This window comes from Mollisia scopiformis, assembly GCF_001500285.1.
Source record: "Mollisia scopiformis unplaced genomic scaffold LY89scaffold_9, whole genome shotgun sequence".
NCBI lineage: Eukaryota > Fungi > Ascomycota > Leotiomycetes > Helotiales > Mollisiaceae > Mollisia > Mollisia scopiformis.
Genome location: NW_017263589.1, coordinates 1,243,063 through 1,270,279, shown reverse-complemented (window position 1 = coordinate 1,270,279; position 27,217 = coordinate 1,243,063). Strand labels below are relative to the sequence as shown.

Below are 27,217 nucleotides of genomic sequence, written 5' to 3'. Positions count from 1 at the left end.
TCTTATATAATCTACTTACACCCAGCAGCATGAGTGTATCCCTCTTCCGCGCCATCTGTTGCAGTCAAGGTAGAACGTGCTAGCCCACCTTGACTGCTATCTCACCTCTCTCTATATATATAGAGAGAGAGAGTAAGATATATCTCCCTATTCGGACATAGCATTGGGATGTAGTGTAGGCTGTTCTACCCCCTCCGCTTCTTGGATGTGAGGTTGTTGAACGTCGTGAGGTTGGATGTCGTCACAGTCTCGGGGTTATTGGGTTTCAAGAAGGTGGTGCAGATGGGCGAGAGGGGAGAGGATTGGATACGGATGGGGATTGGGGGGTGTGGGGTTGGGGTTTTTGGATTTGGGTGGATGGGTGGGGAAATGAATTGGGTTGAATCGGTTATCGGATTTTGGAATCTATGTGACAGATCGTTATTTTTCGAAGTAGATGGATCGTTTTCTGTGCGGAATCAGCCAGCTCTCGAGTCTAGATACAACTCTCACTCCATCCTCTAAATTAAAGATTCGAAGGCAAATCTGTTCTTCCAACTTCTACAACTCTAGACTTCGCTAAGACGGAAGGAAAGAAAGAGAGGGAGAAAGGAAGCGCTACTGCTAGTGACAGACTCAGTATTATTTCTCTGTGTATCTTATCTAGGTACGTCAAGCTAAAAAGCTAGCTGGTATGGTAAGCAAGAGCAAGGAACTGCAATTGGAAAAGCATCCTCTCTTCCCTTCCTCCCTTCCTCCCTCCTCCCACACATCTTTAACACCATCTCACCCACACTCATCTCGTATACCTAGCCGGCCTAATAATCTTTCTCTTCCGTCTACCCTCCTCCACCACTGCCTCTTCTTCCTCATCCTCCCCGTTCCCCTCCTCCTCATCACCATCCTCTTCCATCTCCGCGGCATACAAATCCTCCTCCACCTCTGGCTCCTCAACAACCTCGACCCTCGCCGGCGCAGCCATCTTCCGCATCTTATTCGCCCTCCCCCGACTCCCCCTCGGCCGTCCCCTCGCCGCCTTCGCCTTAACCCTAGCACTCTTCTTCCGATCCGCCACCCCATCCAAGGCATCCAGGGCCTCCTCCCCCACAATAACGCCCTTCCGCCCCTCCTTCGCCTTCGGCAACGTCTTACTCAGCCCATGCTTCTCCGCGAACTTCTTGCCGTAATTAAACAGCAGCTCCTCTCCGACCTCCACATCCCTTAACGCGACGAATTTAATGCGATGCTCGCCGTTGACGAGGATGATCTTCGCTTCGCAGTTCAGCCCGTTCTTGTCGTACTCCGAGTGGTTGATGAAGCGCGTGTTGTTGCCCAGATGCGCGGCGTCGATCACGTAGTCGCGGTTGAGGTCGAAGAGGAAGGATTGGAATTTGCGGTCGTAGGTGATGCCGCGGCGTTCGGCTTCTTGGGAGGAGATGACCTGTTTTTTTGTGTATATCAGCATTTTATTCCATTCCAGCGAAAAAAAAGAAAAGGAAGGGAGGGGAAAGAAAGAAACTCACTTCTCCAGTATACTCGCTAATAAACTCGCCCTTCCGAACCGGTTCCGCAAGATACAAGCCAAAGCCAACAAGTTGACTCTCGCCCACCACGGTCGTCTTGTGCACGCCGCGCTGCAAAGGCACGTTCTGGCAGCCGTGGGTGAAGAGCGCGTCGTCGTGCTTGTTGGCCGGGTTGATGCGCGCGTGGGCGCCGCAGGAGATGCATTGCGGGCCGCATTCGCGGTTCATCTGGATGCAGATGCAGGACTCGGCGACGCAGGTCAGGCCGTTTCCGAGGCAGGAGCAGCCGGTGAACTTGCGGGGGCAGTCGTCGGCGCAGCCGCAGAAGCTCTCGCAGAGGATGTTGGCTCCGTAACAGGGGCACTTGGATGTACAGTGGCCTTCGTGGGTACACTATGACAGGGTAAGTATCATTGAAACTTTCTGGATAATTCTGAGCTTACTGGATTGGCTTGTGATCGTTCTTGATGGAGGTGAGCTTTGGTCATGTCGGCGAAGTTGTTGTGAAGGGTCTTCTTTCTACCATCGTACCAATCGGGACGCTTTGGACGTCCTAATGGCTCCGGTACCGTCCTGGTTGTATCGTTATGTTCTTCATACTCCTCGATTGCACTTTGGGTCTGCCAGCAAGGGAGAGACAAAGCGAAGGCAATGTGGCAAGCTCGGTGATTCTTATCAGTCATGCTAATCAGCATTTCTTGAAGAGCGTATATATCCTTATCGGACCAGACAACCTCTTCAGAACTTTCGTCATCTTGGTCATGAATTCTGTAGCACTCCGGGGAGCATGGATGTTGGTTCCTGCTAGGTCGTCTTGGGAGATCAAACTCGGGTTGAGATGCAGCGTCGGCTTTCTTGCGAACGTCGTAACGACGCAACATATCGTTATAGGGCAAGCGAAGAGACTGTCGATGATCCAAATATTCCGGCTCTTGATCCTCATCATCAAAACCACCAATGGGAGCTATCTCTTCGTGGGTATAGTCTGCGTGGGTTTGACAGTCAACCGCACCACAGATCAGACAGGTCAGTTCCGCGTAGGTACCGAGTCGTTCACCTGGAGCCATTACTTGGTTCTCTGGACTTGTTTTTGCCTTCTTCAAACCGTCCACCATGTCTTTCAGAAGGATGGCAGGAAGCATGACGTTAGGAAGACCAATCTCGAAAACTTTGTCGAAAGCCTGCCAGAACAACTTTGCACCACTCTCGGCCTCTTCGCTTAGAGGGCCACCGAAAGATTCCAGAATCATTTCCCGCTCCGTATCTCTCAATCCCAGATTTTGAGCTTCCTCTTTGTTTACCATGTACCGAATGACGATATCCATATTGCATTGAATATCGTTTTCCGCAAGAAATACTTCCAGATAGGCTCTGATTCGAGATGCCCGTTCGGATTGTCGAGTAGGTACAGTGCGGCCATGACTATACGCTTCTTCCAGCTCTTTCAGCAATCTTCTATAGTTGGTATCCTTGTCCCCTTTGGCAGCATTGGTAGGTGCGGTCGCATCTCCCAAGTATGGAACGTATTTGAGCATAACGGAATCTGGAGACAGAATGTTACGGGTGACATTTGTATGCGAACTGTACCTCGGAACTCGTGGTGTTTCTCCGCAGATAGCCTTTGCAAGTTGCGTGCTCTTGCTCTTAGTAATCTTGCTGGATTTGGGATAAACCTAGATACATTAGTACAAATTGAAAATCAAGAACAGCGTGACAACTCACAAAAGAATCCAGGGCTTCAGCCACAAATCCATTTGGAATCTTTTCTTTGGCTGCAATTTGGACACTTTTCAAGGAAGCAAAAGGCGAGACCTTATCAACTGCCAGATCGGGGGTGCTCTGAATGCCTTCTCTAGCGTCTCGTAATAGCCATACGACCGACTCTGAGTGATCATCACTCATGTCCTGTTGTAGGGATTGTAGAGAAGCTGTGATCCACTCGAATTTGGGGTTCTCTTCTTGAGATGGCTGCTCTTCCTGCGATTGTTGCTCTTGCTGAGATAGCTGCTCTTCCCGAGACGGTTCCTCAATAGAAACATCCTGGCTACCGGAAGGTGCACTTTCAGCTTCAACGGCAAGGCTGTTTTCCTTCGCTCTTGCGCTTCGTGCCTTCAATCTGGGTATGAGCGGCGAGCTTGAATTAATAGTAGATTTGTCCGATTCTCTCGTACTCCGTGCGGATTTCCTTGACGGCGTAGGGGAAGTGCGGAGATTTCTTGACGGAGACACGGTGGCGATTTCTTCCTGTTCTTCCTCTTCTGACGATGTTGAAGGTGAAGATGCCTGGTGCTCAGGTTCAGAAACGTGATTCTGGTCTGACTCTGATTCAGGCTGAGAAACGGGTGCTGTTTGCTTGCTTGATCGTGTCTGAGATGATTCTTTGACTGGAGGGGTTGCCTGGCTGCGAAACCTGGTGGACCTGGATGCTGAATTCACCTGAGGTGCCTTTTGGACACTCGGATCAGATGGAGGGAGCATTTCAGGTGTCTTTCCTTTGCTGCTGGTTTGTGGCGGTGGTTGAACTTGAGATTTTTTCTGCACACTTGAGCGAGGTGATTCTTTGATTTGAGGAGTTGGGGTTCGTTGAGCGGTCTCAGTTTCCTTGCGAAGAGCTGCTGGTGCTGGACTGTTTGTAGGACTGGCTACCGTGGAGGTATCATTGCTTGGCTGGTCCGCTGAAAGTCTTGAAGCTGAAGCTGAAGCAATCGATTCTGAGCCTGAAGCCTCTGGTATATCCTTCCTAAGATTTGCTGGAGGTGCTCGCGGAGGAGCAAAAGGTGATGTTCTCGGCGGAGGTGAAGGCGACATCAAGTCAATGACCCCAGTCGAAGTTGAAGCTGGAGTTGGTACAGCCTCGTCGTCAGAATGGGTGAGATCCACGACTTGTTGTGCGGAACCTGAAGGTCCAGATGTTCTACCTGCTGGTCGTGTGTCAAACGAGTTGCGAGATGAGATTGAAGCTCGAGGATCGTTGCGGGTGGCGCGATATGATCGCGACCTTGCTGATAGGTAGCTCATGGCGGCGACAGAATTTCAGCGCCGTGTGGTTGAAGGTGAATGTTGGAGTGAATTTGAGGGTGAAATCTAGTCACGTGACTAGATGTGAATTTGAGAGGTTGCTTCGCCAAGAAGCTTTGAAGGGACAGACAGTATTAGATAGACGCTTAGAGGACGTTCGATGAGAGTGATGGATAGAAGGTAGCTGGAGGACTGTTGGAAGTGGTTGAGAGTTCGCGTGTGGTTCGCTCGACGCGTGAGGAGAGGAGAGATGAGGTTCGCGATTTCCTCAGAGCTCAAGGCTCCCAAGTCGCCTTCGCCCTCTCTTGCTTCACAATAGGATCGGGGTTGCTATTGTCTCGGGAACAGAGATTTTCATCGTCGCGTTCGAGTGGATGGAGGCACTTGTCGTCGAGTTATCATCACGTGGAATCAGGAGAATGAGATGAAGACGTTGAAATTTGACGATTCTTCCCCCTGTTGCACAAATTGCATAAAGTTATGTCTAGAATCGTCGCTTACCTTCATTCTTCCACTCTGCGAAAGCTCGTCCTCAATTTGAGATCAATGGCCCGATAGTATAATGAGAACACAATCGCCTTGCGATTCAATTCAAATACGAACCTTGAAGAAATCTCTCTTCGTACCTCACCTTACGGCCGTTCCAAACAACATAAGAAAGAAAGCTTCGCCTAGCCTCAATCATCGTACCTCGTATAGAAACCCCATCAAGCGTAAGCGCTTCCCTGGGCCTTGCACATACGATGTATCAATTTTCCAGAAGCCTCGCGGAATTTATGACTTGCATGCACCTCTTGTTGCATGACGCCTTCTTCAGCGTCTTCATTTCCTGCTGTGTCACATTTCTAGAAAGTCTGCCCCCCACGTTCGTTGGTTAGTGCTGACATCTATCCCAGTCCTCGATGTTGGCCTTTTGCAAGGGCTATATATATCATCCAATACTTGTAGCTAAATAAATTAATATATGAATATAGCTTATAGTTATAGTTTTATTATATATTATAGTAATCGATTGCAAATACTTGTATTCCTCGGATTTTCGCCCGTCTTTTTTTTTATCAAAAAATATAATGCGGCGTAAATGAAAATCTTAACATAATAGTATGTTTATTATAAAATATTTACATGATTGTTAAAAAAATAAGTCACATGAATTTCACGTGATTCATATCACAAAATCTACCTAAGTCGGTTTTCGTCCAAGACGCAACTAAGTTTTGCTACAACTGAACTTCCTCCCGTTCACGCCTTACGCAATCGCACGCACACGCACAACCAAGATAACCGTGTTAGCCTGTAGTTGAGAAACCATGGTTCGCCCTTCTCTCATTTCTCGCAAAGCACGAAGAGCACATACGCGGCATCAAGAAGATCTCCGTCAGCAGGGCTTACCACCTTGTAAAGGCTGCCATCTCTGTTCCCTCGCCGATATCCACGAAATCAAGAAGAAAGCAAGGGAAAGAGATTCCGATGCACCTTTCACGCCACAGCAGCAGCAGCGTGAGAATAAACCGTGTTCACGGAGCACAATCCGGAAGAACCTTCGAAACAAACTCTTTCAAGGCGCCGTCGTTGTCCCTCCCAGACATGTCGCGCACACCGAAGCCATGAGCGAAGGTGATGTTGAACCAGGCCGCTTGGTCTTTTGGACGGATGGTTCTCGCGCCGACGATGGTAGCTGTGGAATCGGTGTTGCGTATCGCTCTTCTCCTGAGGCGGCGTGGACCGAACGGTCTTGGAGTGCTCCGCGGTCCACACAGACGCATGTGCTTGAGGTGTATGCCATTTCCAAAGCCCTCGAGATGGCCTGGGACCGGTGTCGCGACGATATGGGGATGGAGCAGAGACCTAGACCAAGCAGTGTTTGCATCTACTCTGATTGTGCGGGTGCCTTGGAATACTTCACGCGATTCAGACACACTTTGACGGGGTTGAAGGAACTGCCGTATGGAGAAGAACTGGTCGGGCCAGGAATCATCGCGGCCGAGAGGTTGAGCGTCCTCAACGTTGCCGTAAAGTTACAGTACGTTCCTGGGCACTCATCTATTCAGGGCAATACACATGCGCATAGAGCTGCGAGAAAGGGCGCGAAATTTATCGTCGAAAAACGACGAGCAGGAAGGATAATGACTGCCGTGGGAGCCAAAGGGGCACGTAATCAACAGATAATATAGGATCAGGAGGCAAAAAGATTCCCGTTAACGATGATATTGTTCTGGTGTAGTGCTATCTACCTAGAAAGACAACACAATATTCCCCCGACTACTCGGAGTAGAATGGACCGAGCCCAAGCGACGAAGAGTACTCCTAGCCATAGCCTCAAAGACTCCTCGACCATGTAATTGGGTCTGCCAATCTCGCAATTCGCAAAAGCGTGGGGAGCGAAGGACATATGTTTCGGATTTGATGCCTCGTTCCGGGAACCGAAGTTTGAAAAGAGGAGGACGAAGGACCTAAAGTAGATGAAAAGTAGGTGTCAGCACGTCTGCTGAGTAGTTCGTCCGCAGACATCTGCAATGGAGTACAGAGGGTCAAGTTCTGCCGCACAACTACTACGCCTACCCAGAACTCCGGCCTCAGGGAGTCGAACCCATAACCAACGTCCGTCGAACGAGGCCACCACGCTGTCACCATTGTTCGCCCGGCTTCGGAAAATGACACGACCTACCTTCAAGCTAGACAAACAGATGCCTTAGAAGAATGGATCCAATGGCAGGGACACGAGGGTGGAATATCTGATAACATGTTCATCAAGAAGAAGACACTGCAGAAGAAGCAACTCCATCGAGGATTCGGCGGTGCTGGAAGAGTAGATGGGCTGATTCGTAACCGGAAGAAATGAAGGATGGAATGAGAAGATGGCAGGGAGCGACGGCTCTTTCTTATATGCAAGTTACGGAGCTAGTTGGGGAGAGCAGTTCCTTCCAGATGTAGCATGCAGTCGGTGACATGATATTGATGCACGACCTGTGCTTCGTGACTGCCTCCCGTCCAGACAACATATCACCTGATAAGAGACATTTGCTTACCTGCCTACCTTCTCTTATATCAATCAGTTGATCAAATCACCACCTGTGCTTGAAAAGTGCTCGACAAATGGCCTGCAATAAAGCTCGGTAGACCTGAACGCAATAGTAGAGATCTCTCTCTCTTTCTCTTTCTCTCCTTAGTGAATTGATGATCCATACATGCAGCCTCTCTCTGACCATCTCTCATCCCTTCCTCACCTCCTCACTCATCCATCCCCTCCCCAGAACTGTTCGGAGACTGAACCTCCACCTGCCTCCAGAAACCTAGGGTCAAACCATTTCTGACCTGAACTGCCTCTTACACACACACCCGAACCCGCCGCCCCAAGCCGACCGAGGATGGCGAATGAATGAATTGGTAGCCCGGAACTCTCCAACGACACCTCCTCACAGCATAGCATAGCATAGCATAGCATAGCACGGCGGCTGCGGTCCAAGGTCTATTCTATGCACACAATGTTCCGCTTGGATGTTATTACAAAAGGAGGTGGGGTTGGGGTTTCTTTTTCTTTCAAGGCGGCATATGGCTCCAGAGGGAGGGGCTACCTCATCCTCATCCTACCGGGTTTTCGATACTTCGTACCTCAGTGGGGTGGTTCGGAGACTATTTCCTCAGTAGAACTATGCTTGATTGCCTAGGTAGTTGGTGGTGGTGGCTCTCGGTGGGCGGTACCTAGGTATATTGTCGCGATCGATCACGTGTACCTTAAAATATAAAGTTGAATATTTACCTACCCAGGTAATTTTTTATCGAGTTTTGTTACAATTGGTATTAAAATTTAAACAAAAATAAAAAGGGTTTTAACGTTGTGCTCGGTAAAGCCGGTATTTAGTGAGTGTCTATAGCGCATCGCGCTAAAAATAAGGAGCAGATTTCCTGGCCGCACGAAGTACTTAATCCTACCTAGGTGCACCAAGGTGTCAGCTTTTCGCAAGGCTATATTATTATTATTATTTGATACTTGCAAGCAACCGAGTAAACAAATATGTGTGGTGAATAATGCAGCCCGTGGTTGCAGTCTGACTACATACATACCTTTGTCCTTGGATAAATAATTGTATCCCTGAGGGTTTCTAAAGCAGGGACATAGCAGGGCTTAGGACCAATAATGAGGCTCTTTTCACTCAATTTGTATGTGGAAAGTGCTAGAAGTAAAACCCTCAGGGATACAATTATTTATCCAAGGACAAAGGTACAGTACATGGTGCAGTAGTCGGTTGCGGGTACCCATATTACCCGGACCTTCGATGCTTCTTCTATTCAGGGGTGGGCGGTGCGGCGTGGATGACGATCTTGAGATAATAATATGTCTTGCTGTGAAGTAGCGTAGCGTACGGCAGCGGATGGAGCGAGAAATGTACTTGCACGCGAATGTACTCGAGAATGCAGAAAAAGGGGGGAGAGATACTGTACCTAGTAGAGCACGGCATGTTCATCCGAATGATCCGCCAATGCTTGGCCGGCTGAGGTTGCTGGTGGGCGATCACGCTTGCGTCGAGGGATCAGTTCATGGGGGGCACGAAAGACGCAATTGTTTGTTCGTTCGCCAACCAGAGAACGGCGACGTGAGCATAATAATAAACTCTTGCTTGCACGATGTATAACTCCCCGAGTGCATGCACCACCAGCAGCTGTCCCGTTTCACAATTCGGTTTCATGTTTGTCAATCGAGGAATCAATGGCAGGAAGGATAGTTCCCCAAGCCCACGCCCGCTCGGATTGGACAACGTTTTGCTTTTTTCGGGCGCTTCATCTGACATGACAGAACTGGTGGAGCGAGATCGAAAGCTCGAGATTGGAGAGAACGATGGTGGTGGTGGTGGTGGTGGCGACTCCGGTGTCGAATCGAGAGTGTTACTATTACGGCCAATAGCAGGGCCATGGTAATGCACGGGGGGGGTTCGAGGTCGGTACAACGACGACCAGAATTTCTATTCCCAGCGCGCACGCAAAACGCAGCAGCAGCACAGAAGCACAACCGACGGAGCTGAATACTTGCTCTCTCTCGCTTCCCGATCCAGATGCAGATACCGCAGTCTGCACTCCTCTGTGCAAGACACGAGAGAACGTGCTGCGTTACTTGGGATATATGGGCGAGGTGGGCTGGCCATCAAGGTGAAGTCCGAGTCGCCGAGGTGCTTCTCCCCTTTCTGTGGTTGTCGAGCCGTTTTCTGACATGAGCCGTCTCATCTGTAAGGCTGCTTCGTGCGCAAAGGAAGCAAAGCCGCGGGTCGAGACAGCGGTACAGAGCACGACGGTACCTTTTTCCAGGCAGGATTCTGACCACCCTCCTGCTGAACTCCACGTGTACTCTACAGTAGTGTCCATGTCCGAAGTAAGAAGTAAGAAGTAAGAAGTTGTTTCCTCCTGCCTTTCGACGCGCGCGTGCTCCAACGAGGCCGTCCCAAGAACGCATCTGGCTTGCTGAGCTGACCGGGAGCCCTGGGATGTGGATGTGGATGTGGTGATCCTTCGATCGGATTTTAACGCCCCTGTTGCTTCTGCTGCTTCTACTTACTTCTGCTGCTGCTTGGCTGGAGATAGTATGATTGATGATCGGATCGGTAGGGAGCAAAAGAGGAGGTCGTCGGTCCAGTCATGTCCACTTGCTATGATTGCGTTGTCTGGCACAGTGCAGGAGGAGACTGATAGGACTTGCAAGCGAGTTTCACATTGCTGGTTGCTTTGCTATTAATGCCATCAATCCTGCATAGCCGTCCCTGGAAAGCTTCCAATCTTCCAATGTGCTTCCATCGAAGGGGCACAGTCGCGCCTCCTCCTGCTGATGCACAGATTAGAGTGCTCTGTGCTGCCTCGGTGAGCCATCTGAGTGGTGTGCAGCGACGTGCAGTGGTGAGCAACCGGGATAATTAATGCTGGGCGGTCGTTCATGTGGTGGTGGTCAAGTAAGCCTGTCGTGCGGTGGAAGCAGGTTGCATTGTTCTAGTGAGCTTCCATAATCGTCCAGGGGGTCCAGCCCTGGTTCGCGCCTCGAGGTGGTGGTGGTGGTGATGATGTACCAATAATACGACCCGGTGCATACAGACGACGAGGTTCAACTCTTCTCCCGCCCACGAGAGAGCCAGTGAGAAGTGGAGAAGATATTCCAACGACCACAGCAACAAGCAGGATGCAAAATGCAACTCATCCGCCATGCCTTGTTGATTGACAGATAGTAAAGTAATTTATTCTGTGCAGCTAGCTAGACATGGACAGCCAGAGACAACGAGGTACAGGACTGTACTGTACATGCATACATACCGAGAGATAGAAGAAAAGTCCCACGCAGCTAAGCTTCGGAGGACGCCCTGTAAGGCAAGGCTCTACACAACAGTGATAATCATCATCACCATGGATGGAAAGTGTCCAGCCTATCGAGTCCCAGTATCCATTAGTCGCACCCAGCATCCATGATCGCAGGACATTGAAGATGCCCGGTCAATCAGCGGTGTGAACCAGGGTCTGCGATGACTTCGCAAACACGTGCGCTGGACTCGACTTCTGTTCGAGACGACTGAGATCCCCCAGGGCCGTGGCTGATCAGAGTTTTTTTCGCTGCCCGTCTAGGTGGTCCCATCGAAGTCATCTCAAACAGAGAACAATAGTAATGTGGATGAAGGCGTTCCTGTTGTCTCGTACCTGATGTGAGGTGATGTGAGTTTGCGACGAGCATGCGCGGCCACAGAAGAGAGTGAGTGGTTGAGTGAGTGAGTGAGTGAGTGTCAAACCTCACTCACTCACCTCTTTGTTCGGCTCCTTCGTCGATTGCCAAGCCCAGCAAAGAATCGTAGCCACCCACAGCGCTCGTTGCGCGCACCACCGCCCATCGTTCCTCCACTGCCGGCTTTGCTTTTTGCACTCCAGCCGGCCCAAAGCAGCAGGTGGCACAAAACAATCCCTTCCCCTTCCCTTCTTCCACACTGCTTCCACACTGCTTCCACTTGTTCCAGCACCACGCCGAGACTCTGGCTGCGCTGCGCTGCGCTGCTCGTTGCCCTCTGCACTCTCGACATCCTGGCTAAGGTCCAATGAGCGCTGGACGGCCTGCAGGTACGGATCGGTCAGGGGGTTGAGCAACGACGGGGATACCATTCGGGGGGGCACACACACACACACACAAACTGAACCCCCCCCAGCGAGCCAGAACCCCCCAGTGAACCGCTCTCACTTGCCCTCGCTGCTGGGATCCGATGCGGATGCCACAGAGACTAGACGTCAAAGAGGTAGAGTACTGTCTGTACTTACTTCACTTCCGTACGAGAGACAAGACACTGTACGGCTGCACTGCACTGCACTGCACTGACAGGGACCTGCCAATCCGCCCAATGGATCTTGACGGTACTGTACACTACACTACACGACACTACAGTACAAAACTGCTGCCGTCCCGTCCCTCGTTCGAGCCTCCGTTCCCCACCTTCTTCCTCCCATTCGAGTACATTATTACATTATATACCACCCCCCCCAAAGCCTCTTCCTCTTCCTCTTCGTGTTTGCTGCTTCTATCCTTTCTGTCCAGCGCATTGCAACAACGACGACGACGACGGCGGCCGTTGCTGCTTCTGATTCTCGCCCGCTCCTATTCGCCTCAGCAGTACTGCGCCGCATCCCACTCCCATCCTGCATGTTGAAGTGAACCGCGAAAGTCGCATCGATATCCCTCTCTCTTATCATCCGCGACTCAGACTCGACTCCACCTACGGTTCTCCAGACGCACGAGGCACTCCAAGCCCGTCCCTCACGATATCGACGACCGACCAGACCAGATCGACCATTGGGGACGAACGATCACCGCGCAGACTTGAGACGAAATCTTCTTGGGGGCAAACTTGGCGTGATATCTTTCTCTCGGCTGCTGGGCGATCAGGTCTCGACGAATGGAAGCACATTTGCAGCCCGTTGTCCTAGCACTTGGAGTTCGACCACAACGACTAGGATGACTTCACGGAACAGCCTGCTCCCCTCGCGGGACCAGTGCTACAATCTCACAGATGATCAATGTTACAAGATATTAGAACTCCGCGATCCGCGGGGGATCAGAGCAAATAAAGACTGGGAGGCGCTCTATCAGCCCGAACTGATACGGCATTACATGTACATGCGAAGCTTCCCACAGATAGAGCAATTGATGAAATCCAAATTGGACTGGTCGTAAGTTAATTGGGTGCATCGTGGGTGAAGATCGCAGTCGTTCTAACCATAGAGCAGGTACAAGACGTACAACCATCGATTTCGAGATTGGTTATTCCCCGTGGACCGAATCGAGCGACAGCAAGTGGTGATAGATCTTTACAATGAAGTCTCAGATACGGATGTCACTACCGCGGTGGAGACTCCTCCTGCGACGTTGCCTCGACTCGCGGCTCTTCGACCTGCACTTCAGACGTCTTCTCCACAACCACAACAGCCTACAAGTGTGCCTGTAGACTTCTTCTTCCAACCTCACCCACAACGCACTCCAAGCGGGTCACATACTCCAGATCGTATGTCGATCGCCACGATGGAAACGTGGACATCGGGGAGCACACAGTCTGCTTATACCCATAACGACGATACGTTTTCCGTTTCTGGATTCTCGATAATGACCTCGGCGTCTTCGATCAGTGATGCAGGCAAGAGTTCACAGATCTCCCCTTCTGATTATGAGGCAGAACAAACGATACAAATACCAAAGCCATTGAGACTTCCCAAGCATGATCCCAAGGCTGGATTATGGAATGACATTCTACGTGTTGTGCCTTGTGGGATAGACCACACAGCTTTGCAATGGCATGAATCATTCCCTAGCTGTGAAGGATGTGGATACTCTCAATGGCACGCTCTAATGATTTACGCTCGACATATGGACATGGGAAACTTCATCACAGCCATGAGCCAACTCCCAGGGTTCGACAAGATGGACTTTGCCGGCAACTACCCTATCCACTACTTAATGTGTGCTGGAGTGAGCATGGAATACTTTGGTCACTTCTCCCAATATGCTGGCAACACCTGTCGTCAAAACGTATTTGGTCAAAACCCAATCCACGTCCTGAACCCTCAAGATCTTGGTGACCAATTAATGAGTCTACTAGACTGGTTCAGACACAACCGTCACCCACCCGGCCTCCTTCTCACTCAACGGGATATCTACTGCCGGACACCTCTCCACGCCCTCCTCCAACGACCCCTCGAACGCACACTCTACCGACAAATCCTCAAAGTCTTCCCCTTCGCCGAGCACCAGCTCCGTTCCCTTGACACCTCCGGTAATTCCACCATCAAAATGATGAATAAATCCTCCAACAAGATCAAACTTGAGTCCGCGCCCGACTTTGCCAAGATCCAAGCTGGCATCACCGAAGTACGGCTCTTCCTCGACGAAGCTGACCAATCACAAGTCGGTCGTGTCTCCAACTATGGTTTTCACGACATCGCCCGTGGTGCTAGAGGTACCAGTTATTACGGCTTCTTCGAGTGCAGGATCTGTTTACAGACAAATGCTCACTCGAACAGCTACCTCGATCAGATTCGTTGCGCGTGCCAGAATAATCGAGACAGGAACGCCCCGGATGAGACGGGAATGACACCTGCTCATTTGATCGTGATGCGAGATCGCTCGAGCGGCGACTACGGGAAGCAGGAATCAGCAGCAGAAACTTCAGCCCTATTCCGAACCCTAATCCCCTCTCACGACGCGACCTTACGAGAAGCCCTCCACGCTCTCGACAAAGAAGGCAACAGCCTCATCTTCAACATCGCCACGCGCGGCTTCGACGAAATCCTCTCCTACGCCCTCGAGATGGAAGATCCCGGCCGACGAGCCAGCATGGTCAATTCTTTCGGCCGGAGACCGGATGGTGGCGAGTGGAGCGTTCTGAGCGCGGTGTTCTTTCGATTGAGGAAGGCGATCGACGATTATAAGATGGCGCATCCGTTGAAGGATGCTAGTCTGCGTTATCAGCATTATGAGATGTATACCCGGTTGGCGAAATGTAAGGATATCTTGAAGGCGAATGGGGCCAAGGAGAGTCCGGGGAAGGTTGAGAGGTGGAGGGTTTGGGTGTAGCGAGCCTGTGGGCGAGCGTTCGTATGAGCGTGCGTTCGATGTGAGCACTTGATGTTTTCGAGTGAGCGAGCGATTGCTGGCGAGTTCTATCTTCCTTCCTCTTTTCTTCTTCTTCACATTTTTATTTCATTCTTCTTTTCTTCGCGCAAGGCAAACAAACATAGACTTTAAAGATACCCCCTTTGTATTTTATATACCCTTTTTTTTCTGGTTTTTACACCATTTTTCCTTCTTCTCTTTCTTGTTCTTGGTTTTTTATCTCTTTGGTTTGGAAGCAAAGGAATGGAATGGATTGGATACCCGGGAAGGAAACAAGTAGGATACGACATGTTTTACGAATGGGTGGGATTCTTTTTGTATTTTTATACTTTACTTTTTTGCGAGGAAGGGGAGGGTGATGGGGGGATGGGGATAAAATAGATTTCATTGGGTTGGATGGGGAGGTGTATTTTTAGCTTGTCTGGTTGGGTGGGTAGGCGGGTGTGGGTGGGTTGGTAATGTTTATGAGGAGAGTGGCAGAGAGGAGGGAGGAGGGAGGTATATATGGGATTGGAAACATTGGGTGGATGGGGAGAAGGGAGGGGAAAGAAAGGGGAAATGTATGATATGGTATTTTGACATATGGACGGTGTTAGGGTGGGTTGGGAATGGGAATGGGAATATAGAATGGTTGGCGCTGTCTATCTATGTCTTGGTAGTATGTTGTGATGTGATATGTTTTGTGATGTCCATTGTTAGAACTGAGCTGTATCTCTTACTCAAACGACGATAGCCCATCTCGCATCGCCGAAGCCGCTTCGTTCTCCGAATCGCGCATGGTTTCGTCAAGATAAATGCCCACTAGAAGCGTAGCGCGTAGTGCGTAGTCTAAGGGGTTCTTAGCCAGATCTAACTTTCATACATACCTTCCTCTTCATCCCCCCCTCCCATCCCCCCCACGCCCCTTAACACCTGTACCCCTTTACACATATCCTCCCTTATTCCACCCTTACCTTCTACTCCCTCCTAGCAAGCAAGCAAGGCGGCCTCTTGACCCGGATTTCGAGCGAAGTTCAATGGAACAAAGAGATAGCTTATGTGGAGACATGGTTTGTTCTTTCACGTGTATTTTCGTTTCGTTTTGAGGTTAGGGTTGAACTCGTTGGGATTGAGGTTGAGGTTGAGGTTGAGGTTGGGGTTAGAGTTAAAGTTAAAGTTAGAGCTAAAAAAATACTACTTAGACCTAAAGAAACAAGAGGAGTATTATATATATATATATATATAAAACGGAGTTTTTTTGCGAGGAAGATTGTTTTGTTTATTTGGTTGTTTAGGTATCTGGTTGTTTGTTGCTCAACTTGTGCTACGATGAAGTCGGACTTTGTTGCGTTAGCGTTTGTAGGAGGTTAGAGTTGAAGTTAGAGAGCTAGTTGTTAGAAATCCAGATTAAATTCTAAAAAACAAAGGAAAAAATAGGAGATAAGGTATTCGATTCGATTCGATTCGATTTGTTTTTGTTTTGCTATTTAGGTGTTTGATGATAACACCAAGGAGGAGTAGAGGGGTCATCATAGCTTTGTCTGGATTTTATGAGTTGTTTGATTTCCCTCGAGGTTCTGAGTCTTGGATAAATAAGTTAAGGCTCTACTAGAGTTTAAGCTAGTCTAAGTGGTATGCTACGGGTCGATTCGCTGTCATAGATTTATTATGATTTTTGTAGTAGTGTGGGTGGGTTTGTGTTTTAGGTTAGTTATTGTGTAGCTATTATTGGGAGATAAGAATTATTTGGGGTTTCTGCGCGAATTGCGCGGAGAGCGTTGTCAGCGGGATGTGCGCTGTGAGCGGGATCTTGTTGTCCTGATTGTTTAGAGTCACTCGTTAGATATATTTGAAGGGTTAATCGAGACGTTCAAGACTACTTTCAAGGTCTCAATCACTTGTTATTGTGTATATCCGATATATTCTGCCACTATCCTAAAATCTATCCACTCCCCCTTCCCCACTCCCCTAACAATAATCATAACTCGTAAAACTACTCCGATCCATCCAGCCCGTATGCAACGCCAGGGCCCGCGGATCAATCCCCCGATTCGTCTTAATAAACATCGTCTCGAACGGATGGATATTAATCCCATCATACGCCCCATTGCCCTGCGGATCCCAGGCCCCCATCCTAGAACAATGCGCGTTGTAATCCGGATCCGTCTGGAACTTCATCAACATGACATCCACCTTCTTGGCGGCGCCGAACATGATGCCCGTCGCGGCGACCTCGGCTTCGACGGCTTGTTGGCGATTCGCGAAGCATTTGTTTAGCCCGACTTCGACCCAGGATGGGTCGGCGGTCTTGTAGTCGTCGGGGCGCGGGAATTGCGCCGGGTGCGCGAAGAGGACTTCCATCCAGCCGTCGTGGCGGGGGCTGGATTTGGGGGGTTGGAGCAGGAGGGACATGCCCATGCGGTCGGTGGCCCAGACCATGGATTGGACGTGTGGGGTTGGCCAGCAGTTGATGGAGATTCCTACTAGCTGTAAAGAACATCAGTCTGAACTTCAATGCATTTTGTTGAAGAGAAAGCCGTCTTGGTAAAGTAGGCCCACGTACCTTTACATCCGTAGTAATCTTACTCAACAACCTATCACTCCAGCACGCCTCCGCCCAATGCGGAATAAACGGGCCCCGCACACTGGCATTCATCATTATGAACTTCTTGTACTTCAACCACAGATCATCCTTCGTGAGAACCTCTCCATGTGCGCCCAGGTCATAACAACTATTGTCCCTCTGCACGATCTTGATATTCGGCTTATTAGGAATCAGCTGCGTATGATTCGTCTCTCCGTTGAATATAAACACAAAGTCGGCTTTGGCGTGGAGTCCGTGTTCGAGGAAGAACATCAGGTTTTGCATTGATTCATAGGACTCGCTGTAAACGTACGTTATGAGGGTTTGGTGCGCTTCGGGTTCCACTGGGGATTGGTAGTGTGGGGCATTCTTGGACGTATGTATAGGCTAATCATTTCCTTTAGCTCAAATGAAGTTTGAACAAGAGGAAGAGAGAAAGAAAGCGAGACTTACAATAGAAACACGAAAGAGATACAAAAACAATATAATCGTCCAAGCCAGGGACACGGAACCAATAATCTTGGGATTGGAAAAGAATTCGAGTTTCAAGAGATATCGTTTCAAAGACATAAGTCTCGACCCCAGAGAGACGGCGTACGATTTCTCTTCGTCCATTTCGTCTTCTTGACTGAGTAGTGGGTAGGTGGAAAGAAAATATTGATGTTCTTGATGAGGGAGGTATCTCCTTGCCACAAAACGAGGAACGCGGCGACGCGATATGGTTCACATTCTTGGATACCGATAGTTCGAAAGGGGCGAAGAAATTGATGGATCTGGCCCAATGGAGGTGGGAATGTACTTCCTTCGAGATTCGACATTATCGTGGTTTTGCTTGCCATGAGAGATGCGCGGAGGCAAGACTTTCGAAAGAAGTCATGTTGGGACCAAACTCCCTCCTCCTACACCAATGGAAAATCGTCCCCATAGCCGTCTTGCTAATAATCTGGACAATCTTCGGGTTGCACACTCAGTATCGAGAACCACCCACTTCCTCCGAGGAAGAAAAATTACTTCAAGCCCTTTCTCCCCAAAAGGACAGGATGTTAGCGGTAGTACTTCCTCCTCCCTTCCTCCCCTCCCTCTCGTCTAACAAGAAACCAGCCAACACCCATCCACGGTGGCACGATATACGTAAACAAAGTCCTCAGCTCCGGCACCGAAGGTCCCCCAGTACCAGTTCCCCACAATCCACCAGACGAGCAAAAAACCACCCTCCTAAAAGAAGCCTCGACCAACGAGCACGTCGAGCACTCATCCATCGCAGACATCGCCGCTCCACCCAGAACTCTCATCATGTACGCCTACGCCGAATCGCCTAACGCGCGCGAGAACCTCGAGTTCTTTATCGCGAAGGGTATCCACGGGCTCGCTGATTTTCTCTTCGTGTTTAATGGAGAGACAGACGCTGATTCATTGTTGCCGGTTGGCAAACATAATATCAAGATTGTAAAAAGAGAGAATAAATGTTATGATCTAGGGACGATAGGCGAGGTGTTGGCGAAAGATGCGTTGTGGAAGGGGTATAAGCGGTTTATTACTCTGAATGCTAGTATACGGGGTCCGTTCTTGCCGACGTATAGTTCGGAAAACTGTTGGAGTGATATCTTTCTTTCGAGGATAACGGATCATGTAAAGGTACGTGAAGACTGATGAGAGACTTGGAGGGAAGCGGCTGATGAAGAGTAGTTGGTTGGGACGTCGATGAACTGTAAACCGTACCAGCATGTCCAATCAATGCTCTTAGCAACAGACGATATCGGAATGGGCATCCTCCTCTCACCCTCGCTGGCAGACAGCGTGGAAGTCAACGACGTATTTGGATCTGCTTCTGACCCGACGGGCTTCACGCCCTGCTATGCTGCCATGGGACAAGCGATCCACGGCGAGATGGGGCTCACGGAACTTATCCGCAAGCAAGGTTATGAGGTCGATGTCCTGTTAACGGCTTTCCACGCCGAGACGCCAACGACGTATTGCGAGGCTAATGCGCATCCGGAGGATATTTTGTATGAGGGGAAGTATTATGGGAGTAATGTGCACCCGTATGAGTTGGTGTTCATAAAGGCGAATCGGAATATCGATCCGATTTTGTTGGCGTCGATGACGAGGTGGCATTTGAAGCAGAAGGATAGTGCTTGGGATGTTTGTGGGGGAAGAGGCAAGAAGAGAGTTGATGGGATGTAGATTAGGATAGGTATAAATCTTCGCCAACACTCTTGGTTGGTCTCTTCTTTGTCCCAACACTTCCCCAAGAATGGAGAGACGTCTCGAGGGGAAAAATTCCTTGCTAGACAAGCTAAGGATTGAAAGCCTTATACACTTGCAAAGCACCTTCCACACATTGGATGACACCAAAAAGAATCGTAAGAGCGAGAACCAAAGCAGCGACCCAGAACGTGTACCACTGCACTCGTTTGCGTCTATCGCACCACCATTGCTGGATAGTACTTGGTTCAGCTTCGTCAAATATCTGTTTTAGAATGATGAGTCGGTCATGCCAGAAGTGGAAGTTTTCGATTCGACGATCTTCTGCTCGGAGGCGTCCACATCTGAGGAGTTTCTTGTCTAGGTTGTTTCGAGATGAGAGTTTGCGGAACCTGGATTGGCATGTTAGTCATGTTTGAATCTTAAGCATAGTGTATGGGAATATAAGTTGAAGTGAAGTCTCACCATTTACGAGTTCCTGTGTCAGTTCCCGGAAAGAGGAGTTTGAGAGTTTGGATCGTTTCGTCGATAAGTCCCGGCGGATACAAGGGGCTATAAGAATCAGCAAAAGTGCAATGTTGACATGAGCACACAGTTACCTTTGCCTGTGACATTCCAGGAAGGAGGCGTGGTAGAAAATTGAAACTTTCTGGTCAAAATCATCAAAGCTCAAGTGATCCGCCAGATTTTTCGTCCACTCGATCTCGATACCACCAATCCTTTTGAGATTTCTAGCGTTGAAAACCTTCTCCAATTTTACTGTTTCTCCATGTAAGGCTATCGGAGCATTGAAATGACTGTATATGCTATTTTTCAATGCACTTGCAGTCCATGCAACATGTCCGCGGCCTGTGAAGCTGTACTGAAGACGGCCGACTGCGACCATGGTCAGAAGCCTGGCAACTAAGTCGATGGATCCGTACGATAGTCTAACAGATGAAGGTGTTAGCGAGACTTTTCACAGTGATGCGTGTTGTACAACAAGACAATGTGATCCTGGGGTATGGTCTCCTTACTCGTCTTCATTCTGAGGCTTGGGAACCGAAAGTTTCAAGCTGATCATATCTCTGATGGAAATTCGATCCACATTGTTCTTGACGTGACGAGCAATTTCCAAAATATCTCGATGGCTTCTCACACTGGCGTGTCTCCCTCCATCGTACAGTGCCTTTTGACACTGATCTGTATAGAACGAGAAATAAACATCGTAGTTGAGGTCTCCGCTATAAAAACTTGACGGATTTATGTTGATATCCCGGAGCTGCCGTAGAATTTCACATTTTGTGTGTATGTTAAGGATTGCGTGAACTTTGTCGTCGAGAGCTGCCATTTTGGGCAAGATGCTAGCACGTGATATGCTCCACAAAATCTCCCTGACGTCTTGACCGAAGATTCTTCGTCAAACAAGGAATCACGATGCGGCCTGACAATTACTCTAAGTTCTGGTCGAATGTCAAGAGTTACCATTTTATACAAGAGCAGGTGCTTAACTGAGTCGGTTCAGTGTTAGGTTGGGGATGGGCGATTCGTGGGGGCGCAAGAGGCCGTCTGGAGAGCCTGATCTCTCCTGCGATTTTTCATCATCCCCATACGTCCACTCCAACCCGCTGCAATCGGCGAATCTCTGCAGCTTGATGCTTCGCAGATCGAAATGATCTATCGAACTCAACCTCCTCATGCCCACCGAATCGCCATCGATCAGAACTCTCGTCGCAGAGCGCCATGGTTGCAAGGCTGAACACCTGGGAGAAGGTCTTTAAGCCCAATAAAACGAAGTGGCCGGATCCGCAGATCTCAGTAGGACAATTCTACCGCATAATGGGGACTTCGTCGTGATGGGAAGCCACGGGCTTGGCCCGCGAGGCATTTGCTCGAATTGCAGAAGAGATCAAGGACTACCTGGAAAAGTATAGCGATCCTGTATCCGATGAAGTAACATGGACAATGTATATGATTGGGGGAACGAAGGAGACTTCTGAGCCCACGATTATGTTCTGTGGACGCGACTCGAAGTGCCGGAAACAAGTGAAGAAGACTGTTAAAGAAAGTGGGATCTTGCAGAAACACCCGGGAGTGAGGCTTGGGGATGCATCACGACCTCCAGACTTTGATAAGCTCGTCAAGTTGGGAGGAGTGTCGTACCAGGATCTTTCCTCTGGAGCAGTGGCCTCCGAGCCTCATGATCCTAATAACTCCTTAGGTGCGAATCTCTATCTGAATCGACTCGTATTTGGGGAAGAATCCGGATCATGGTTTGGAAAGAAGCTCTTCATACCATTCCATGACAGCAACCAAAATCTAATATCGGTTCGCGTGGCTACTGGAGGTGGGATTTTACCTGTAGGAGATCGGTATTTCTATTTGACTGCTGGCCACATTTTTGAGAATGGGCAAAGATTATCCAATGCAGACGTACTAGCCGAAGTTGACGACTTTGCGTTTGATCTTAGCGAGGGAGAAGAGTCCGACAATGAGAATGATATTGTTGACACGACCAGCCGTGGAAGCATAACGCCAGACATTGCGGAATCGACCTCCTCAGACGATACGAGTACATCGAGCAATACTCATCCTGATTCTTCAAAGTTGGTCCAAGCTTCCGAGCCAATATCAAATATGCGAGTAGACCGGGCCCCTATTTCAATTCCTGATTCAGATACCCTAGAGCAGCCGTTTGATGGACTCATGCTGGTTGGTGGTCTGCTCAAAGAGACACTCCATGAATTCTGTCAAGCAGACCTCGATTACTCGTTGATCGAGATATGCACCACATTTCGAAGTTATATTGAATCGTCTGACATCTTGGCTCCTTCATTTTATCTCTCAGGTGGTCTAGTAATGGAGCCAGCGGACAAACAAGTTAGTAGTGTTACTGCCTCTGCGGGTTTGATCAAAGGAACAATGTCAGGAACACCAACATATCAACTCGTGGCAGGTGCCCGAAACGCAAAGGAACTATGGACTATTAGATTGGAAGGCACATTAAGCGATGGAGACTGTGGCTCCTGGGTCGTGGATCAGGAAAGCGGCGATCTGGTAGGTCATATTGTCGCCGGCAGCCCCAAATCTGGTGTTGCCTACGTTGTTCCTGCTTTCAATGTTTTGAAAGATGCGAAGAAGAAATACGATCTAGACCTTGAGCTCAGTACATTTCCAAACCCTCATTGGAAACCGAGAGAGCCACATTCCTCGATTGAAGATATATCAACACAGCCTCGCGAATCATCCCCAGTGCCATCGTCATCAAAGGAAAAGGCTGGCAAAGAAGCGTCAATGTTATCGTTGAGGCCGATAAACGATGACGGCAGTCTGCCGTCAAGCATTGTGTGTATATCCATTTCCATGGCTATAGATTTTACTAATTAGCATTACAGGCTAGTGATTTTCATTGGGATATCAATGTGCGATGGGATGATCCTGACTCTACATTGACATCCTTTCAAAGTGTAGTTTGCACTATGAAAATCGATTTGAATGGTGGGTGGGCTAATTGGGTGTCGGAGAGTATAGTTTGGAGGCTCGGTGCTTCCATCAGGCCAGTGAAATCTGCTGTAAATGACTTCGGATTTAATGGGCAGCCCATGAGGACAAGCGGTATGACGAGCTTAGCTTTCCAATGCATAAAAGGACGCCAGATGTACCGGGCAGTCTTCTTGGTGGCATCGGGATACGATATACCATTCGATATGGTACTAGGTGCAACAGACAGCGCAAGAATCGGTCTCCTGGCCAGGCCGAGAGAGCCCTCAGATACATCAGTATTCTTGGCTAGGTCTAGCGATTCGGTATCGCACCAAGCATCAACGTTCCTTGGCGTCCCAGACAATGCACCAAACGCATCTCAGAAGGCGGCAGGCAAACAGAATGTCACAGCGCCAAATATTCTGGGGGCCACAAACTCGGCGATGCTTGGAATTTCTGAAGCGGCAGGGAGAACAGCAAGTAGGAAAGAGGGAATGGGTCACCAAGTTTTTTTGGGGTTGGCGATGCCGAAGAGGACGGAGGTGGAGAAGGAGAGGGAGAGGGAAGAGGAGCAGCAGCTCAGACGTCAAGATGTTTTAGTGAGAAGGGAGAAGAGCCTCAGACTTAAGGAAGACAAAACGAAGATGAAAGAGGCTTTTGAGCCATCGGCAACATCGGCAAATCCCATAGCCAGCCCGAACGATGTCGAGAAGAGCCCTATCAAGTTCAAAGATGCAGTTGGCAGAAAATTCTCTTTTCCGTTTCATTTGTGTAAGAAATGGGAGGTGAGTGCTCCTAACGAATGTTGACGCGACTTGCATTTGCTAATTTGTGAAAGGACATGGAAGAACTTATCAAACATGCCTTTCTACATGTTGATGCCATTGGACCTGATGTTCAAGAGGGTTGTTACGACTTAATTGGACCCGATGGGGAGATTATTCTACGTCAAGATTGGGAGACGAGGCTCGAGCCAGGCTGGTCAATCACTATGCGCATGTGGTCCACAGCTGAGTCTGTATCGACGGCTCCCAAGCCTTCTTCTCTGTTGGGAGGAGCGTCAACCAGTAAGCCGACGCAACCTCGTGCACCTAGACAGCCGAAGCCAACACAACCTCGTGCACCTGGACAGTCGAAACCAAATTCCAGACTTCGTCACATCCTGAAACAGATGCAAGAGTATACTGGCCCGGACAAGGGTGTCTAGTCGCCCACTGCAACGACAAGAAGAAAAAATAGAAACAGACCGTCAAGAGCGATGAGATTTTTTTGATTGAAAGTCAGATGGAAAATGACAATCATTGAGAGGTTACCATTCACCGGGATAGCCTGCTTACCTATCTAGGTAGGGAGAGTCAATTGCATCTGGCAGAAAGTCCAAGTGCATTCGGTCCAGAACCTAGAGCAGAGTAGATGCATGGTCGTGGCGGAATGAAAGAGAAAATATATCATATAGTGCATTTGAGACTTGTCGGTGTAATGAGCAAGGTGAAGTGAAAACTGAGACTGATATATGCAGGGGACAAGAAGTGCCTCCGCCACAATCGAAGCAAGAAAAAGAAATCAGTCGTCCATTTTCGCAGCGCCTAAGGTTCTTCTTAAATGCTTCCTACTTCTACTAAGAACTCAATCTCTCCGTTCAGCTATGGGACGCCCCGAGGATTATGTGCAAGATGGCTATTTTCTCAGCCTCTCATACAAACGTCCGAATCGGCATGCGGCACGAGCTGTATTGAATAAGCTTGTCGCGTCAGATTGTGACATTCAACAAAAATCGCCATTGTTTCGTCTACGACCATCGGAGGTTCGTGGTGTGATATTCAGTCTCGTCTTCCAACCTACAGTGCATCAAGCAACGGCAGAAGCTACAAAAGCCAGTCTCGAAGGGGTGTTCAAGAGAGAGCTACAAGGCAATCGGGTCGAACGCACTCATGCCACAGTGGACACAGCTTTGTTTTCGCGTGTCGATTGATCTACTTAGAGACAAGATTTATTGCCGTTCGCAAGTCAATTCATGACTTCTATGCTCACCGATGGGCCAGGTTTGGAGGGGTGCATTCTCCTGGTAAGTCAATCTGAACCATTGCCTAGTGTCTCTTTTTTTTCTTGTCCCTAACAAGCATTTCAGAGATACCTCATTACGGCGAGGGCAAAGTCGGCCTCCACTCGGGACCATTGATCCAAGGATCAGCTCTTGTACGGCACCGAAAGATGTCGACAGCTCTTCCAGTCCAAATTGAAGAAATCAACCTTTACGATTATGGTCGGGAAATATATGCCACAGGACACGATTTGTTTGGCATGAAGGCACTTCGGCCAAGTCGAATTTTCATTGCATGCCCGTTCGACACATACGAAGGGACATACCGGATGAAGAAAGGAGTGGCCTGGCATGAAGGCTTAGAGCTGTTGGAGTTGAGAATCGACGCGGGTCCGAAAGATCAAAAGAGGTTGTGGGAAGAAAAGGAACCACAACACTCCATCAAAAAGCTTGGCGGTAGAGTTCTCTCGCTTATCGATGTAGAATCGAATATACGAGGAACGTGGGTAGGATGGAATAAGAAGGGAGAAGACGTCCAATGGCATTCAATCACGTATGTGTAGAGAGAGAGGGATTCCCCGGAAGAATAAACAGTTGAGAAATGGGATGTTCCATTAGCTGGCAATAAAATCTCGGACGGGAGCACGAGTTATACGTTTCCATCTAGCAAGGGCTATGTAACGCTGCAACGCGTGATTTTGAATGTGGGATTCTGCTCATGTGCTGATTGAATCAATTAATATTTGCTAAAGACCGCAGGGAAATATATCATGTCGGTATGTTTACTAATCATGGAAACCCAAGTGTTGCTTTCTTTCTAGGAAGAGGAACGAGCCTGCACTTTCAGATATCCATCCCGAATTGTTCCTTCCCTCTCCAACTCCATGAACGAAACTTCAGGATATACGGCCGATTCCTTTCTCAAGAGCGCGCTCTGCTCTTTGTCCAACAACGTCCACTCCCAGAATGCTTTCAAGTAATCCACCAATATCTTGGTTATTCTTTCCCCTCCAATACTACCCACGTCCACATCATCCCATTCTGAACGCTGGGGCTTCAAGACAACCAAATCCGAGAACGACATGTGCACGGAAGCATTCGTTTCAATCGCCAACTTCCAACCTTTGATCAGAGGCCACTCCTCTATCAGCATATCATGTATACGAGCTTCTGCGCCGCTTGCAGCGATATAGAGCGATGGCCCATAGAAGCCAGTAACGTTCACAGGATAGAAGAATGACCCATCAAGCGACGCTCCAGCCACATATGACGAGCTTTCGTCTTGCATGGCGAGGTTTGCGGCATTGCCTCCCAAACTGTGACCGAAAACTCCAAGCCTGAGAGTATCAACATTGTCAAGGGACGATGTCTCAAGCCACTCCGCGATATCCGAGACCTCAAGCTGGCGCCCGAAGAATAGTAGGTCGTCGCGCCGAACGATTGAAGCAAAGGAGATGTTGTCGGTCGTATTTCCAAAAATAACAAGCTCCCCGTTTGGTCGTTCTAGAGGCCAAGAATCATACGGATGGTCGACACCGATGACCAAGTAGCCATGCGAGGCGAGGGACGATAGGATTGTTGTATAATCAGCACTCAGACCCTGAGAGCCTGGCGAGAAGACAAGGACTGGCAAAGTACGATTAGTTATTAATGGGAAGATCGCAGATCCATTGATGAAAGTTTGAGTAACGACAGACTCCAAAGTCCCTTCTGGAACTCCGTATACAGGGTTCTCAGCCGCTGCTGTCTTTGCTGGTAGATATGGAGCTGGACTCAAAGATTCGTTGCTCTGGAGAGGATACCAGAGTGTGAGAACCGGTGCGCGGTGCTGGCATGTAGGCGCAAATGGATCAAGCCGGTTTCCATCGACGACCTGAACCCGTCTTGTGCCAACGGGATGCGCTCCGAGCGGTGGAGGCAACACAAGACGATTCGCAGCAGTGGAAGAACAAGACCAGAATAGTAGCGCAATCGCTAACTTGTGAAGAAGGAAGTATGCCATCGCTAAGCTCTAGGAGAAAGTAATGGACCCACAATTTGTAAAGGGGTAGCGGGGTGATAATCTGCTGAACCAAAATTCCACTATGTTAAAGGACGTTTCTAAACCTACTTTCTTTATCTTGAATGTTTAGACCTCTGTCATTCTGCATGTTACCCCTGCGTGATAACGTCGTAGCATCGGTGATGTAATATGTAATGCAAGGATACGAGAAGGGCTGCTAAAAAGAGATGATTGGTGCGGAATTTTCATTGGGACAAACAACTGGACCACTGAGAAGTTGAGTTTCGGAACTGAGATTCTAAACAAA

At 49.1% G+C, this 27,217-nt stretch overlaps 9 protein-coding genes across 9 annotated transcripts; 5 read left to right on the top strand and 4 right to left on the bottom strand.

Annotated features, from left to right (window-relative positions):
• Nucleotides 1-775: 775 nt before the first annotated feature.
• LY89DRAFT_667979 (uncharacterized protein) lies at nt 776-4,520 on the bottom strand (the record flags this gene model as incomplete). The annotated part of the gene is made up of 4 exons (XM_018213009.1): nt 776-1,420; nt 1,503-1,895; nt 1,946-3,175; nt 3,225-4,520. The coding sequence occupies 4 exons, from the start codon at nt 4,518-4,520 to the stop codon at nt 776-778; spliced, it is 3,564 nt and encodes a 1,187-aa protein (XP_018073287.1).
• Nucleotides 4,521-5,512: 992 nt separating this feature from the next.
• LY89DRAFT_507998 (uncharacterized protein) lies at nt 5,513-6,766 on the top strand. Its single transcript, XM_018208049.1, has one exon. It carries the CDS (start codon nt 5,831-5,833, stop codon nt 6,692-6,694), a length of 864 nt encoding a protein of 287 aa, XP_018073286.1. The 5' UTR covers nt 5,513-5,830; the 3' UTR covers nt 6,695-6,766.
• Nucleotides 6,767-12,642: 5,876 nt separating this feature from the next.
• On the top strand, nt 12,643-14,598 carry LY89DRAFT_667976 (uncharacterized protein; the record flags this gene model as incomplete). Its single annotated transcript, XM_018213008.1, has 2 exons — nt 12,643-12,701; nt 12,759-14,598. The coding sequence occupies 2 exons, from the start codon at nt 12,643-12,645 to the stop codon at nt 14,596-14,598; spliced, it is 1,899 nt and encodes a 632-aa protein (XP_018073285.1).
• Nucleotides 14,599-16,584: 1,986 nt separating this feature from the next.
• Nucleotides 16,585-17,548, bottom strand: LY89DRAFT_582689 (uncharacterized protein; the record flags this gene model as incomplete). The annotated part of the gene is made up of 2 exons (XM_018209177.1): nt 16,585-17,103; nt 17,180-17,548. Coding segments are annotated over 2 exons (888 nt in total), but the record flags the coding sequence as incomplete, so codon positions are not given.
• A 933-nt stretch (nt 17,549-18,481) lies between these two features.
• LY89DRAFT_581954 (uncharacterized protein) lies at nt 18,482-19,384 on the top strand (the record flags this gene model as incomplete). The annotated part of the gene is made up of 2 exons (XM_018209136.1): nt 18,482-18,835; nt 18,887-19,384. Coding segments are annotated over 2 exons (852 nt in total), but the record flags the coding sequence as incomplete, so codon positions are not given.
• A 112-nt stretch (nt 19,385-19,496) lies between these two features.
• On the bottom strand, nt 19,497-20,735 carry LY89DRAFT_696318 (uncharacterized protein; the record flags this gene model as incomplete). Its single annotated transcript, XM_018216824.1, has 4 exons — nt 19,497-19,797; nt 19,871-19,957; nt 20,005-20,334; nt 20,422-20,735. The coding sequence occupies 4 exons, from the start codon at nt 20,733-20,735 to the stop codon at nt 19,497-19,499; spliced, it is 1,032 nt and encodes a 343-aa protein (XP_018073282.1).
• Nucleotides 20,736-23,511: 2,776 nt separating this feature from the next.
• LY89DRAFT_582316 (uncharacterized protein) lies at nt 23,512-24,074 on the top strand (the record flags this gene model as incomplete). The annotated part of the gene is made up of 2 exons (XM_018209160.1): nt 23,512-23,652; nt 23,706-24,074. The coding sequence occupies 2 exons, from the start codon at nt 23,512-23,514 to the stop codon at nt 24,072-24,074; spliced, it is 510 nt and encodes a 169-aa protein (XP_018073281.1).
• On the top strand, nt 24,035-24,927 carry LY89DRAFT_507884 (uncharacterized protein). The gene is made up of 2 exons (XM_018208048.1): nt 24,035-24,337; nt 24,387-24,927. Exons 1-2 carry the CDS (start codon nt 24,281-24,283, stop codon nt 24,837-24,839), a joined length of 510 nt encoding a protein of 169 aa, XP_018073280.1. The 5' UTR covers nt 24,035-24,280; the 3' UTR covers nt 24,840-24,927.
• A 671-nt stretch (nt 24,928-25,598) lies between these two features.
• Nucleotides 25,599-27,216, bottom strand: LY89DRAFT_507862 (uncharacterized protein). The gene has a single exon (XM_018208046.1). The coding sequence runs from the start codon at nt 26,908-26,910 to the stop codon at nt 25,726-25,728; it is 1,185 nt and encodes a 394-aa protein (XP_018073279.1). The 5' UTR covers nt 26,911-27,216; the 3' UTR covers nt 25,599-25,725.
• Between the last annotated feature and the right edge of the window lies 1 nt (nt 27,217).